The sequence below is a fragment of the Dermochelys coriacea genome, chromosome 5, assembly GCF_009764565.3.
Source record: "Dermochelys coriacea isolate rDerCor1 chromosome 5, rDerCor1.pri.v4, whole genome shotgun sequence".
In the NCBI taxonomy this organism is placed as follows: Eukaryota; Metazoa; Chordata; order Testudines; family Dermochelyidae; genus Dermochelys; species Dermochelys coriacea.
The window spans coordinates 3,076,394-3,091,250 of NC_050072.1; the positions used below are offsets into that span (position 1 = coordinate 3,076,394).

The 14,857-nt window shown below is 55.2% G+C and overlaps 1 protein-coding gene across 1 annotated transcript in view; it reads right to left on the minus strand.

Annotated features, from left to right (window-relative positions):
- ARID3C (AT-rich interaction domain 3C) overlaps window positions 1-14,857 on the minus strand; it is a 166,060-nt gene that overhangs the window by 40,897 nt on the left and 110,306 nt on the right. The window contains exon 6 of the mRNA XM_038403066.2: window positions 7,346-7,418. Coding sequence (XP_038258994.2) covers window positions 7,346-7,418 — 73 coding nt within the window. The remainder of the gene's footprint in view (window positions 1-7,345; window positions 7,419-14,857) is intronic.

Below are 14,857 nucleotides of genomic sequence, written 5' to 3' on the forward strand. Positions count from 1 at the left end.
AAGCCCTGGCTGGGATGATCTAGTTGCGGTTGGTCCTGCTTTGAGCAGGGGGTTGGACTAGATGACCTCCTGAGGTCCCTTCCAACCCTGAGATACTTTGATGCTATGATTCTATGTGCACCTTATTTCCAATCAGAACGTTTCTAGAGCTGGTTTCCAGCCAGACACTGGTTCTCGTTCAGCCTCCGTCTGCTAGCGCACTGGTTCTCCACCTGGCTGGGCTCAAGGCCCATTTGTACGTCTTGACGGCCTGTCATGAGCCAGAGCCCACATCTCCAGGCCCGGTACCCCCTCCACAAGGGGCCAATCGGTGTGGGGGCTCAGAGCTGAGTCCAGTGCTCCGTCCAGATACGAACAGCCGGGGGACCCCCCTACCAGCAACTGGAGAGGGGAGCAGCAAGCTGATATGCCACTCAAAACTCATAAAGCCTCCGCTGGGGGGGGGCAGAGGGTAAGGGGTGGGGGTTGGCTAGGGCAGATTGGGGGGCCTGGGTGTGTTAATGAAGAAGGGATAGCTCAGTGGTTTAAGCATTGGCCTGCTAAACCCAGGGTTGTGAGTTCAATTCTTGAGGGGGTCATTTAGGGATCTGAGGCAAAAATTGGGGATTGGTCTTGCTCTGAGCAGGGGGTTGGACTAGATAACCTCCTGAGGTCCCTTCCAACCTGATATTCTATGATTCTATGAATTGGAGGTTCAGAGCAGCTGGAGAAGGAATTGGGGGGGCAGAGAAGTGTGAGGGTGCAGTGGGGCCTGGAGGGAATGATATGGGGCAGAGGGATCTGGGGAAGGGACAGTACATCACCAGCTGTCCAGAATTCTCCCAGTCCCCACACATGGCCCCAGAGAGGACTGACGGTAAAGGGGTGGGGGATGTGGGGTCCTGGAAGAGAGTAGGTGTCTGGGGGGTGAAGTGTGGGAAGATCTGGAGCACTGGGGATTAGGAGGGATGGAATGACAGAGGGGAGGTCGCCTGGCTGTGGAGGAGGGGTACATTGGGGGGCCTCTCCTGCAGGGGTTGGGGAGAGGACAAGGTGGCTGGAAGATGGGGCCAGCGTGAACCTACAGAGCCCCTCACTCTGATTTGGCCTGTCGTCACGCCGGAAGGGTGGCTGGGCCGAATTTGAGTGGCACCGTGATCCCACGCAGCAGGGACGTCGAGTCCAGCCAGCCCCTGGCAGAGGGAATCTGCCCTCCTGCTCTTACACCCATGGGGTGCTCCCCGTCTCAGTTCTCCTCCAACCACACGGAGCAGCCCGGAGCTGTTCCTGAGTCATTCCCACAGAAAATGTGAAGAAGTTCGCAGCTCCGGAGCTGGGCCAGAGACTATCCCTGCCTCCGGATCGGGGGCCAGGCTCCTCGCCTGCTCCGGGGGGCTGGGGTCAATCAGAGGAGGAGGGGTCGGGGGTGCAGTGACAGGTGACCCAGCTGCCCCGTGGGCAGGGTGGGGAGAAGGGCCGGGCACTCAGATCATCCCCAACGGGCTCCTCTGCTAAGAGCACATCATCACCAGCAGTCGACCCTGGTGAAACGTGGGGGAGACGTGAGGCATCAGCAACCCCATCGACGCCCCGAGGTCCGCTCTGCCTGGGACACTCCCCGCAGCCCCCCAGCCCTGAGCAGTGCCCCATGGAGCGCTGATTTCTCAGGTCCTATCGCCCTCCAGGGCTGCATCCACTGCAGCCGGGCAGGTGCTACCCAGGGCACTAAAATCAGAAGCAGCCTGGATAGTGGCCTGAATGCGAACCCCCCCCCGGCTGTGTCCTCCCACTGCCGCCGAGACGTACCCTGCATGGGACTCGTTAAACCGCCGAGGGCACCAGTGTGTTGGCCTGGATTACCGGTGTCATGGCTGCATTTATAGGGCTCTCTCCCCGCTCGCTGCTGCGCAGACGGTGTCCATGAACTTCCATCCCTGTCCATGAACGGAGTTAGCTCCCCCCTGCTCCCCAGTCCGACCAGCGTCGTTAGAGACCGGCCCACCAGTGCAGCGCTGGCGGGACACAACGGGGGAGTTTGGGCTGGAAAGGGAATGGCAGCCGCTGGGTAGGTGCACATGGCCCCCCTCACACACACACACACGCACGTGTTCACTCTTGTGCACGCACACACACACAGACACACACAACCACACTCATATACAATCAGTGCATGTGCATTCACCCCTACGCCTCCACAACCACACTCACAACTACAACCATGTGTGCACAACATACTCAGTGGAACACAACCCCACTCCGTTGCCCATGAGCCCTATGCCCTCCCCACCCAGCCCCGGGTAGCCAGCTGGCCCTGCTCCCTCCCCCAGGGGCTGGCCAGGGGTCCCCCAGGGATCAGGAAGAACTGGTTTCACAGCCCTGCCCTGCCTGGGTAAATATTGTTGGTACAAAAGAAGGAAATAAACAGCCAAGCCTCGTAAAACTCCTGCCCCCAGCCCTCCACTCCCAAACCCAGGGTTGGGGCCGGCACCCACAGCCCCGCGGAGGGCTGGAATCATTCACCTTTGCCCCCGCATTGTGCGCAAGACCTTCCCAGGGCCTGGAAATTGCATTTCCTTCCCCCAGCCGATGGAGTGGAGCCTTTCCCCTTGCTTGCCATCCCAGCGTGTCCCCCAGCCTGGGGGTGTTTGCTGCTCTTGGTGAGCCGTTCCCAGAAGCTGACGCACCAGCACCACATGGCACAGGCAGCTGGAAAGGCTGGGGGTAGGTCCTACATAAACACCACCAGTTTGTTTATGGGCTTCCCGGGGAAAGGCTGGGGGGCTTTCCGTGTGTGCGTAACACAGACAGAAAACATTTCCAGCGCCTCCGCCTCTCCCCCATTAGGGGCAGCGTGGCCCAGTGAATAGGGCACTGGACTGGGCATCAGGACACCTGGGTTCTGCTTGCGGGCTGGGCGAGTCTTTGGGCCAGTTCCTCCTCGACCCAGGGCTTCTGTTTCCCCTCCCACCCTTTGCCCATCTCATCTGCTTAGATCTGTAAATCCCACTCTGCAGGCTGGGCAGTCTCAGCGCACCAGGATTCACAGGACTATAATACCCGTGGGCGAAAGCTGGGAGGCAGGGCCTGGCTGTGTGCAGCGCCGTGCGCAGCGGGGCCTTGGTCTACGCAGGGACAGGGACGGACGCTCACCGGCTGCGCAGCAGCGAGCGGGAAGAGGGCCCTATAAATGCAGCCATGACACCCTCAATCTGGGCCAACGCACTGGTGCCCTCGGCGGTTTAATGAGTCCCATGCAGGGTACGTCTCGGCGGCAGCGGGAGGACACAGCCGGGGGGGGGTTCGCATTCAGGCCACTATCCAGGCTGCTTCTGATTTTAGTGCCCTGGGTAGCACCTGCCCAGCTGCAGTGGATGCAGCCCTGGAGGGTGATAGGACCTGGGAAATCAGTGCTCCGTGGGGCACTGCTCAGGGCTGGGGGGCTGCGGGGAGTGTCCCAGGCAGAGCGGACCTGCAAACCCTGAGGATTACCCTGGCTCTAGCCAAGGGGACACTGGCTCAGTTCTGGATTTGCAGGTTTGCTGGGGGTGCCCTGAGCAGGGACTCGCTTTTCTCCTCGTTATTCCAAGCCTGCGCCCGTGGCTGACAACAGCTGGGGGGCTGGAGGGGGCCGGACAGACCCTGCCAACAGCTGGGATTGCTGAGCAGCGTCCCCAGAAAGCAGGCGCTCCCGGAGGGGCAGGGTGCCCTCACCCCCCGCCCCCGGGAACGGGGCCAGCAAATGCCATTTTGTGCCATTTAAGAAATCCTGTGGCCAATCCCCAGGTCTAGCACCTCCTTACAAGCTCGACAATGAAGTCCAGTTCCTTACACACTGGGGGTTATCGTGGGGGGACTGGGCCACATACACTGGGGGGTTATCGTGGGGGGGGGCTGGGCCGCACACACTGTGGGGTTATCATGGGGGGGGGCAGGCCGCACACACTGGGGTGTTATCGTGGGGGAGCTGGGCCGCACATGCTGGAGGGTTATCGTGGGGGAGCTGGGCCGCACACGCTGGGGGGTTATTGTCGGGGGGGCTGGGCCACATACGCTGGGGGGTTATTGTGGGGGGGGCAGACCGCACACGCTGGGGGGGTTATTGTGTGTGGGGGGGGCTGCACACATTGGGGTTTATCATAGGGAGCCGGACCGCACACGCTGTGGTGTTATCATGCCGGGGGGGGCCTGCTTGAAATATTCTCTGGCTCCATTCCAGCCCCCTCGCAGCCTAATCAGCGAGCAGACGATGTCCCATGCAGGGACCACCCGGTGCAGCCTACGGGGCTCTGGAGCCCACGGGAAGTCACTGGGGAACAACCATAAAATCATTGGCTCCGGCCACCTTTCACCCCAGGCGATACCGGAGCCTTTTGCCGATGGCCTCCCTGGAGGCTGACGTGCAGCCAGCTCTGGGGTGGAACGCGGCTGCTGCTTAACGGTGCACAGCAACGCCGCATGGCAAGTTAGGACAAGGAGCGCAGCATTACATTTCAAGTGGGAATTGGGCTCGGATCCCTGACACAATTCTCCAAGGAGCTGCCCAGGGGCGGGGGCGGGCTAGTGCCTCCCAGCCCTTCCCAGGGGGAGATGCCCACTCAGGCGAATGTGCGCTCATGCCTCAGGCGCTACCCCTGTGTGTGGCTCTAATGGAGACAGAGATGGTTGGCAGAGATTAGCGGCTGTGTCTGGATGGGCGGAGAAACGAATGCCGGCCGGGAGGGATGCACGGAGCGCGGCAGGGAGCAGAGTTATTTGTCCCTGAGCCGGGATCAATGCTATCGCCATCCCCGGGTGCTGGGGCCGGCTGGCTCGGGAGCTGCCATCCGCTGTGGATTTATAGCCATCGACCGGGCCGGCCTCGGGGAGCAGCCCCCAGGGGATTCGATCCCCCAGCTCGATTTCAGGAGCTGCACAAAAGCCCCAATCAGCTGTGCACAAAGAAAGGCTGGCGGTTAATTAGCGCCCATATCTCAGCCGGTCCAAATGGAGATGGAGTTAATTAGCTCTGGAGAGAGAGATAATGAGCCCCACGCAGCGGCTCATGAATCTTGTCTCCTGCACTGCCTCTCCGGGGCGCCCAGGGCTTGGAGGCAGGGCCCACGCAACTCCCTGCCCCCCGTCCGTCCCCCCAAGCTCCCCAGCCTCCGTTCTGCCCCATGCTGTGACCCCACCGTCAGCCCTAGCCCCCCATATGTGCCAGCGCCCTCAGCAGGCTCAGAAGGGGGAGGGGGTCAGCATTAGGAGCCAGCACCAGGACTTGGGGGGCAGGCGAGAAGGGGCTGGTTTCCTGTGACAGCCGCCGAGCCCGGGGGAGAGCAGTTGCTGGGCAGGACCTGACAGGAGGGGATGGGAACAGCTCAGCCCATGGCTGCCCCTCGGCAGGCAGGCCCAGCAGGAGCAGGTGGCATGTCCTGACCTCGGGCCTTTGCCAGGCAGTACCTGTGCAGCTGGGTGCAGGGTGTGAGGGGTTAATCACATCCACAGGTGGACCAGCCCCGGGAGAACTGCAGTCGCCCGGCATGCCGGCCCAAGGGGCGGAACTACCCAGTCCCCTTCTTGCACCCACCCACCCTCTGCCTGCCTGTGCCCCGCATGCCTGGCACTGCAGCCGATGCTGTGGGATGCCAGGCCCCCACCCCAAACACGCTCACCCCTGAGGGGAATCGCCCTGGGCTGCCCGCGGCAGAGGGACTATGAAAAGGCAGTCACGCCGTTCCCATTCTCTCCAGCAGAGGGCAGCAGTGCTCCCAGGCTCACCCCAGCCCGCACCTTCTAGACCCAGTGGCCATTGGGTGACACAAGTTGGCAGGGTCTCAGCCCAGAAGCCCATTTCCTGCCCCATACCAGCCATAGACCATTTGCATTAACCCGGCCCCTTACTGGCCATCGGGCAGAGCCCAACCTCTGAATGGACCGTGGAGGGAGGCCAGTGAGGGGCTGGTGGGCAAGGCAGCGGGGGGGGGGGGGATATTAGAGCACCCTCCCCAGCATGGAGCCATACAAGGCGAGGGGTATTCGGGGCCCCCTTTAGGGACACCGACAGCCGACCATGGCACGGAGCCCCACCCGCCCCGGAGGTCTCACCAGCAGCCAGGCAGCGCCCCCAGCATGGGGGGCTCTGGGCACCAGGCAGCGGCAGCCCCTTCTCCCTGCCAGCCCTCGTTAATTAGCACAACATTAACCTCTGCCTGGGGTTTAGGCCGTATCGAGCGGCATGTTCATTAATCCAGCCGCCAGCAAAGGGCTCTAATTAATACTGGCCCAGTGCCCCCTCCCCACCGCACTGGGGAACTTTTTAATTGTTCCAGGGCTGGCTGGGAGGAGGGGGGGGGTCAAAGGTTAAAGCATTTATCGAATCATCTCAATTGCTGGGGCTTCCTACCCATCCCTCCCGGTACCGATAACAGAACCCGCTGAGGACTGGCAATACGGTGCAGCTGTGTGTCCCCCCCGCATCAGCCCTGCGTGGTCACTGCGGCACAAAGACATGGCGTAGAGCCTGGCTCAGAGCTCCTTCCCCACACACAGCTCTGCCGGTGCCCCTCGCTCCCGACCCGCAGCCCCCCAGCTCCGCCGGTGCCCCTCGCTCCCAACTCTCAGCCCCCCCAGCTCCGCCGGTGCCCCTCGCTCCCGACCCACAGCCTCCTGCTAGCCCAGCCCTGGGCTCCCCACTCAGCCCTGCTGGTGTCCCTGAACCCTGACTTGTAGAGTACCCCAGTCCATCATAGTCCAGGAAACCCTAACTTTGCCCCCTCATAGCCCCTGGCGAGAACCCCTCTGTGCCAGGACACCATTCTATCCAGCACAGGCACGAGGGTGGAACCAGAGAAGGGATCGAGGTCCCTGTGACCTTCCCAGCTCCAACACGACACGTGGGCCCCTCCCAGGAATGCAGCAGCTCCTTCTGCCCCCCAGAACCTCGGAGCAGAGCCAGCAAATGGACCCGTGTCCTGCGGACGCCTCCAGCCCAGATCTGAGAGCCTGCAGCCAGAACCAGCAACATCAGCCCGGCCCCGTAATGTCCCCACCTCAACCCAAGAGCTGGCCCCAGCCAACAGAGCCTGGCAGCCCAGCAGCGGATCTCAACTCCAGAGCGACCCCAGGGGGCACCTGTCTGTCCTTGTCCACTGCTTCCCTTTCTTCCCACAGGCCCCACCCTCCCCCCGCCCATGGCATGAAGGGTCCCCTTCCCGCCAGCCCCATGCTGTCGATTTGACCGAGCGGGACAGTGGTTGCGGGTGGGTCCGGAGAATTGGAAAGAAGCTACCACTCAGTGTGAGAGTGAGTCACGAGCCCACCCCCCGTAACGCCTCTCTGCAGCTGGGCTCCCGGCCAGGGACCCCCAAAGCCCGCGGCCGGCCCTTACCTCTCTTCTGCATGAAGCCAAAGAGGTCGTCCAGAAACTCCTTCCGCTTGGGGTCGTCGTCCAGTTCGTAGAGCTGCAGGCAGGAGAGAGAGATGGCAGGTCAGCATCGCAGGAACCGAGCAAGCCCTAGGGCAAACACACGCGTCCTGCAGGGGGCGTTGTAACGGACTGGGTAGCGTGTGCGTGTGTGTGTGTATATGTGAGAGACACCACTGCCCTCTGCTGGACAGCACCAGAGCTGCTCCACTGTGTGTCATAGGCCCTCTCCTGCCAGCAGAGTCCCCTGTAACTGACATGGTCGGGGGATCTGGGTTTTGGCCTCACCATCGTATTTGACCTCTGCAGCCCCCACTGGACGTGAGTGAGGCTGATCTCAAGAGCCTCCTGAATATTCAAAGTCCTGGCTCCCCCCAGTCAAACAGCCCTGGGAAAGAGGCTCCGTGCCCCAAATCTGGCTGTGGTCCCCTTCCTTAGACCCACAGCTGCCTGTGGCGATCGCCTCACAGAGGGGCTGGCACATCTCCAGGATGCGGGTGTGGCTGTGGGAGTTTACCTGGTGTCTCTCTGGGTGGGAGGTTGTGCATGTCTGGGGTGTACTTCCAGGTCCGGGGCTCTGCATGTGCTTGGGGTGTGTTTGCCCCACAGCCACGTGCCTGGGCGTGATGCCGCGGTTGTGTTGCATGGCTGATCTGTCGAGATTCACTAAAAAAATTCCTTTGCTCGGTTCTCTTCTCTGTAGGTTCTTACCCCACACCTGTCACTGCAGTGTCTGGGCTCCTTCCAGTCGTTGTACTAACTGAGGACTGACCCCTGTCTGTGCAGCAGCAATCCCTCCCGGCCGAGGAGAGCGCCCCCCTGTGGCACAAGCTCCTACAGGGCTCAGGCTGCGAATGGGCCTCAGGAAGCTCCTGCAGGAGGGGCCCCGTGGGACAGTGCTGGGGGCCCAGCTGTAACCAGCCCCAGGGCCAGGAGGGTCTCCTGGCCCATCATGGCCCTTTCCGCTCCATGCGGAGCCCTGGACCCTGGAGACCTGTTGCTGATCCCCTGACCTGGGACTGTCCCCAGCAGGCATGGATGACCCTGTCCGGAAGCAGGACGGAAGAGCGAAGTGCTGGCTGCTGCCTTGGGACCCAGCACCTGGTGAGCAGTGTTCAGCCCCCCAATCCAGCACCCATTGCATTTCTCAACATCCTCTGGCAAGGAGTTCCACAGGTTGACTGTGCGTTGTGTGAAGAAATACTTCCTTTTGTTTGTTTTAAACCTGCTGCCTGTTAATTTCATTGGATGATCCCTGGTTCTTATATTATTCAAGGGGTAAATAACACTTCCTTATTCCCTTTTTCTGCACCAGTCATGATTTTATAGACCTCTGTCATATCCCCCCTTAGCTGTCTTTTTTTCCCAGCTAAACAGTCCAAGTTGTTGGAAGTTGTTCCATAATTGTTCCATACCCCTAGTTGTTCCATACCCAAGCTGGGGAAGGGAAAGCCCCAGGAGCTCTGACATTGTTCCATACCCCTAATTCATTTTGTTGCCCTTTTCCTCACCTTTTCCATTTCTAATCTATCTGTTCTGGGATGGAGTGACCGGAATGGCAGGCCGTATTCCAGGTGTGGGTTTACCATGGATTTATATAGAGGCATGATATTTGCTGTCTTATTACCTATCCCTTTCCTAATGGTGCCACAAACTCCACAATATTAACAACCTCCCCCAGAATACCATCCCAGCCACTATGGATGTCACCCCCCATACGCCAACATCCCTCACAATGACGGTATCGCTGCCTGCCTCAAGTATTTACAAGACGCTGAACCGCCCCCAGCTCTCCACCACAAACACATCGCCAGACTCATCCATTTCACCCTCACCCGTGACAATCTTACATTCCACAGCAAACCCTCTGTCCAAACCCTGGGAACTGCCATGGGTACCAGGAGGCTCCCCAGTGTGCCAGCCTCTCCATGGGCACCTTGAGGAAGAATTTCTGGACAAATGCACCAGGAAATCAATGAGATTCCTTAGATACTGTGATGATTTTTCATCCTCTGGACAGACGACCCTAAACTCCCTCAGAGATTTGTACCACGACTTCAACAACCACCATCCATCCATCAAACTCTGGAACACGCCCTCACCAGCATCAACTTCCTGGACCCCATGATTGGCTTCAACAATGGAACCCTACAAACAACCATAGACCAGAAACCCACAGATCGCCACACCTACCTCCCCAGAGCCAGTCACCGCCCCAGACACACCAAGAAATCTGTTATCTACAGCCAGGTGCTGAGATACCACAGAATGTGCTCCGAGGAGAAAGTCCGGGATACACACCTCAAAAACCTCAAAGCTGCCTTTGCTGAACAAGGACATTCCACCAGGGAAATAGATCACATCATGGAACAAATACCTGCTTCAATACAGAAATAACCCCCCCTCTGCCCACACACCCCTAGCTGTCACCTACTGCCCCATATTGGAACCCATAGGGGGTATCATCAAACAACAACAGCCCCTACTTGATGGGGACCCCATCCTGAAAGAAATTTTTCCTGAACCCCCTCGTTCGACTTTCAAGCAATCCCCTAACCTCTCCAAATTCATCATCAGAAGCAAGCTCCCTACAGACCAGCTCACACCAACTAAAAGCAGCACCAGACCTTGCCAGAACAGATGCAAAACCTGCAGCCATATCGCCACTGCTACAATGATCAACTCCCCCCACAACACACTTTTTAAGATTCATGGATCCTACACATGCCTACCACAACATGTGGTGTACCTCATCCAGTGCATTAAATGTCCCAATAGCAACTATGTGGGTGAAATGAGACATTCACTGCACTCGCAAATGAACTCACACAGAACAATGACAAAGGACAAGAACGCCACATCACTTGTGGGTGAACACTTTTCCCAAAGCGATCACTCCCTAGCTCATCTCTCAGCCCTCATCCTCAAAGGAAACCTGCAGAACATTTCCAAAAGACAAGCCTGGGAGCTTAAATTCATCACTCGGCTAGACACTACAAATCATGGACTGAACAGAGACCCTGGATTTATGGCTTATTCTAACAATCTATAACCCACCAACAACTCCCCACCCCAGCTGCTTCCCCACACACACACTTCCTTTCCTCCCTGTGACTGGATGATACTAATTGGGCCACTGCACCTTGAATGGTCCCTTGAAATTTGTGTTAACTACTTATGCTCAACAATCTGTTCCACCTTGGATTGAGCTGTGACACTGATTACGTTTCCAAGCGCTCTTTGCAGTTTGAAAGCTTGTCTGTCACTAAGCTTGCCCAATAAAACATATTACCTCACCCACCTTCTCTCTCTAATTGTTCCTAACGTTCTGTTTGCTTTTTTGATGGCTGCTGCACATTGAGTGGATGTTTTCAGAGAACTATCCACAATGACTCCAAGATCTCTTTCTTGAGTGGTAACAGCTAATTTAGACCCTGTCATTTTATATGTAGAGTTGGGATTACATTTTCCAATGTACATTACTTTGCATTTATCAACATAGAATTCCATCTGCCATTGTGTTGCCCAGTCACCCAGTTTTGTGAGACCCCTTTGTAACTCCTCACAGTCTGCTTTGGACTTAGCTATCTTGAGTAAATTTGTATCATCTACAAATTTTGCCACCTCACTGTTTACCTCTTTTCCAGATCATTTATGAATATGATGAATAGGACGGGTCCCAGTACAGACCCCTGGGGGACACCACTATTTACCTCTTTCCATTCTGAAAACTGACCATTTATTTCTACCCTTTGTTTCCTGTCTTTTAACCAGTTACGATCCAGGAGAGGACCTTCCCTCTTATTCCATGACAGTTTCCTTTGCCTAAAAGCCTTTGCCAAAGGCTTTCAGAAAGTCCAAGAGACACTATATCAACTGGATCCCCCTTGTCCACATGCTTGTTGAGCCCCTCAAAGAATTCTAACAGACTGGTGAGGCATGATTTCCCTTTACAGAAGCTGTGTTGACTCTTCCCCAATGTACTGTGTTCATCTATGTGTCTGATAATTCTGTATTGTACTATGGTGTCAACCAGTTTGCCTGGTATTGAAGTCAGGCTTACCGTAATTGTCAGGCTTACCGTAATTGTCATTTACTGTAATTGTCAGGATTGCCTCTGGAGCATTTTTTAAAAATTGACATCACATTAGCTATCCACTAGTCCTCTGGTACAGAGGCTGATTTAAGCGATAAGTTACACACCAGTTAGTAGTTCTGCAATTTCACATTTGAGTTCCTTCAGAACTCTTGGGTGATACCATCTGGTCCTGGGGACTTATTACTGTTTAGTTTATCAATTTGTTCCAAAACCTCCTTTAATGACACCTCAATCTGGGACAGTTCCTCAGATCTGTCACTTAAAAAAATGGCTCAGGTGAGGGAATCTCCCTCACATCCTCAGCTGTGAAGACCAATGCAAATAATTTATTTAGCTTCTCTGCAATGGCCTTATCATCCTTGAATGCTCCTTTAGCATCTCGACCATCCAGTGGCTCCATTGATTGTTTGGGAGGTTCCTGCTTCTGATGTACTTAAAAAATCTGTGCTGTTAGTTGTTGTGTCTTTTGCTAGCTGCTCTTCAAATTCTTTTTTGGCCTTTCTAATTACACTTCCACACTTGACTCGCCAGAGTTTATGCCCCTTTCCATTTTCCTCGGTAGGATTTGACTTCCCCTTTTTAAAGGATGCCTTTTGCCTCTAAATGCCTTTTTTCACTCTGTTGTTTAGTCGTGGGGACATTTTTTGGGCCTCTTAATATGTTTTTGTTTGGGGTATACATTTAATTTGAGCCTCTATTATGGTGTTTTTAAAAGGTTTCCATGCAGCTTGCAGGCATTTCACTCTTGTGACTGTTCTTTTTAATTTCTATTTAACTAGTCTCCTCATTTTTGTGTAGTTCCCCTTTTTGAAGTTAAATGCTACTGTGGTGGGTTTCTTTGGTATTTTCCTCCTATAATGATGTTACATTTAATTACGTAATGGTCACTATGACCAAGCGGTTCAGCTCTATTCACCTCTTGGATCAGATCCTGTGCGTCACTTAGGACTATATCAAGAATTGCCTCTTCCCTAGTGGGTTCCAGGACCAGCTGCTCCAAGTAGCAGTCATTAATTGTGTCTAGAAATGTTATCTCTGTATAGGGAGAACAGATAGCAAGTATGAAAAATCGGGAATGGGGGGAATAGGTTGCCTATATAAGACAAAGCCCCTAATATCAGGACAGTCCCAATAATATTGGGATATCTGACCCCCCAGCTCTACATCCCATCCTGAGGTAACATGTACCCAGTGAATATGGGGATTGTTGAAATCCCCCATTATTCTGGTGTTTTCTACTTTTCTAGCCTCTCTCATGTCCCTGAGCATTTCACAGTCACTGTCACCACGCTGGTCAGGTGATCAGTAATGTATCCCTACCACTATATTCATATTATTCCAGGATGGAATTTCTATCCACAGAGATTCTGTGGTACAGTTTTCTTCATTTAAGATTTTTACTCTCTTTGACTCTGCTTTCGTTCACATCTAGTCCCACTCACTCACCAGCGCGACCGACTTTGTCATTTCTATCGATTTTATACTCTGGTATTATTGTGTCCCATTGATTATCACGTTTCTGTGATGCCTGTTATATCAATATCATCATTTAATACCAGGCGCTGAAGTTCACCCATCTAACTACTTAGATTTCTTGCATTTGTATAAAAGCACTTATAACAGCTATCAATATTTAGTTGTCTGCCTTCCTGTGATGTACTTGAATGGGGCTCTCTTCAATTGACTGTTTTTCTTCAGTTCCTACCTGTAGGTTATCAACTTCTATCCTCTCCTCCTTACCAGGAGATAGAGAATGTGTTCCTCCAGGCCTGTCGGCTTTTCCCAGCCCTTAGTTTAAAAAGTCCTCAATGACCTTTTTAATTTGACATGCCAGCAATCTGGTTCCATTTCGGTTTAGGTGGAGCCCATCCTTCCTGGACAGGCTCCCCCTTTCCCAAAAGTTTCCCCAGTTCCTAATAAATCTAAACCCCTCCTCCCTACACCATCGTCTCATCCACGCATTGAGACCCTGCAGTTCTGCCTGTCTAACTGGCCCTGCACATGGGACTGGAAGCATGTCAGAGACTTCTGCCATGGGGGTCCTGGACTTCAATCTCCTACCCAACAGTCTAAATATGGCCTCCAGGACCTCTCTCCCATCCTTCCCTGTGTCCTTCCCTCTCTCCCATCCTTCCCTGTGTCCTACATGGTACCTACATGAACCACGACCACTGGCTCCTCCCCAGCACTACATATGAGCCTGTCTAGAGGTCTCGAGAGATCCGCAACCTTTGCACCAGGCAGGCAAGTCACCATGCGGTTCTCTCCCGGTCATCGCAAACCCAGCTATCTATGTCTCTACCGATCCCCTCCCTCCCACCCCGTTACTATTACCTGGCTCTTCCGGAGGGGTGGCCTCAGGACGAGAGGTTTCCACGACATGTCTGGAAGGAGGGTCCCAACTATGGGATCGTTTCTCTCTGTTCCAGCTGGGTGCTCTCCTTCCCCGAGACTTTCCTTCTCCACAACCGCACAGAGGCTGTCAAGTATGGGGGGGGAGGGGAACGGCTTTGCTGTGTCCCAGAAAGTCTCCTCTCTGTACCTCTCCATCTCCCTCAACTCCTCCAGTTCAGCCACTCTGGTCTCCAAAGTCCGTACACGGTCTCTGTGGGCTGTGAGCTGCTTGCACCGAATGCACACACGCGCCACCGATCTGCCCACAAGGCAGGTAATCCTACAGGCTGAATTCAGTGCAATAACCTGGATGTCTGCCTGCATTAGCTTTACTCTGGCAGGGTTATTTGTGGGGGGGTTAGCTGTATCTGCTCCCACGCTCCCTCTCAGAACCCCTCGCAAGACTCCTGTTTGCTGCCCCTGTTTGCTGGCTCCAAACTATATCAACCCCTAAAAAGAACAGGAGGACTTGTGGCACCTTAGAGACTAACAAATTTATTTGAGCATAAGCTTTCGTGAGCTACAGCTCACTTCACCGATGAAGTGATAATAAGTAATGAATTTGTTAGTCTCTAAGGTGCCACAAGTCCTCCTTTTATTTTTGTGAATACAAACTAACACGGCTGCTACTCTGAAATATATCAACCCGTTATCCCAGTTCTGGGAGACAAAAGGCCTCCCCACAGCTGCGCAGGGGGCTGGCTGCTGGCATAGTTCCCCCCGGGATAGAGGTGCAGGAGGGCTCCCTGGAGTAATGAGCGGAACAGCCAGTGCTCCTGACAGCCGAGGACCCCAGCAAGCAAAGGCACCTGATGCTGGGGGGTGTCACATGCAGGGAGTCCTTCAGAGCACAGCCCCTGGGAACCTGAGCTGGGGAGATATGCAGATGTCTAGCCCCCAAGTCCCAGGCCCTGCTCATTCCCAGCTGTTCCCTGGGTGCCACCCCCTCTCCCCACTATGTGCAGTGCCAGGTCCCCTTTCAC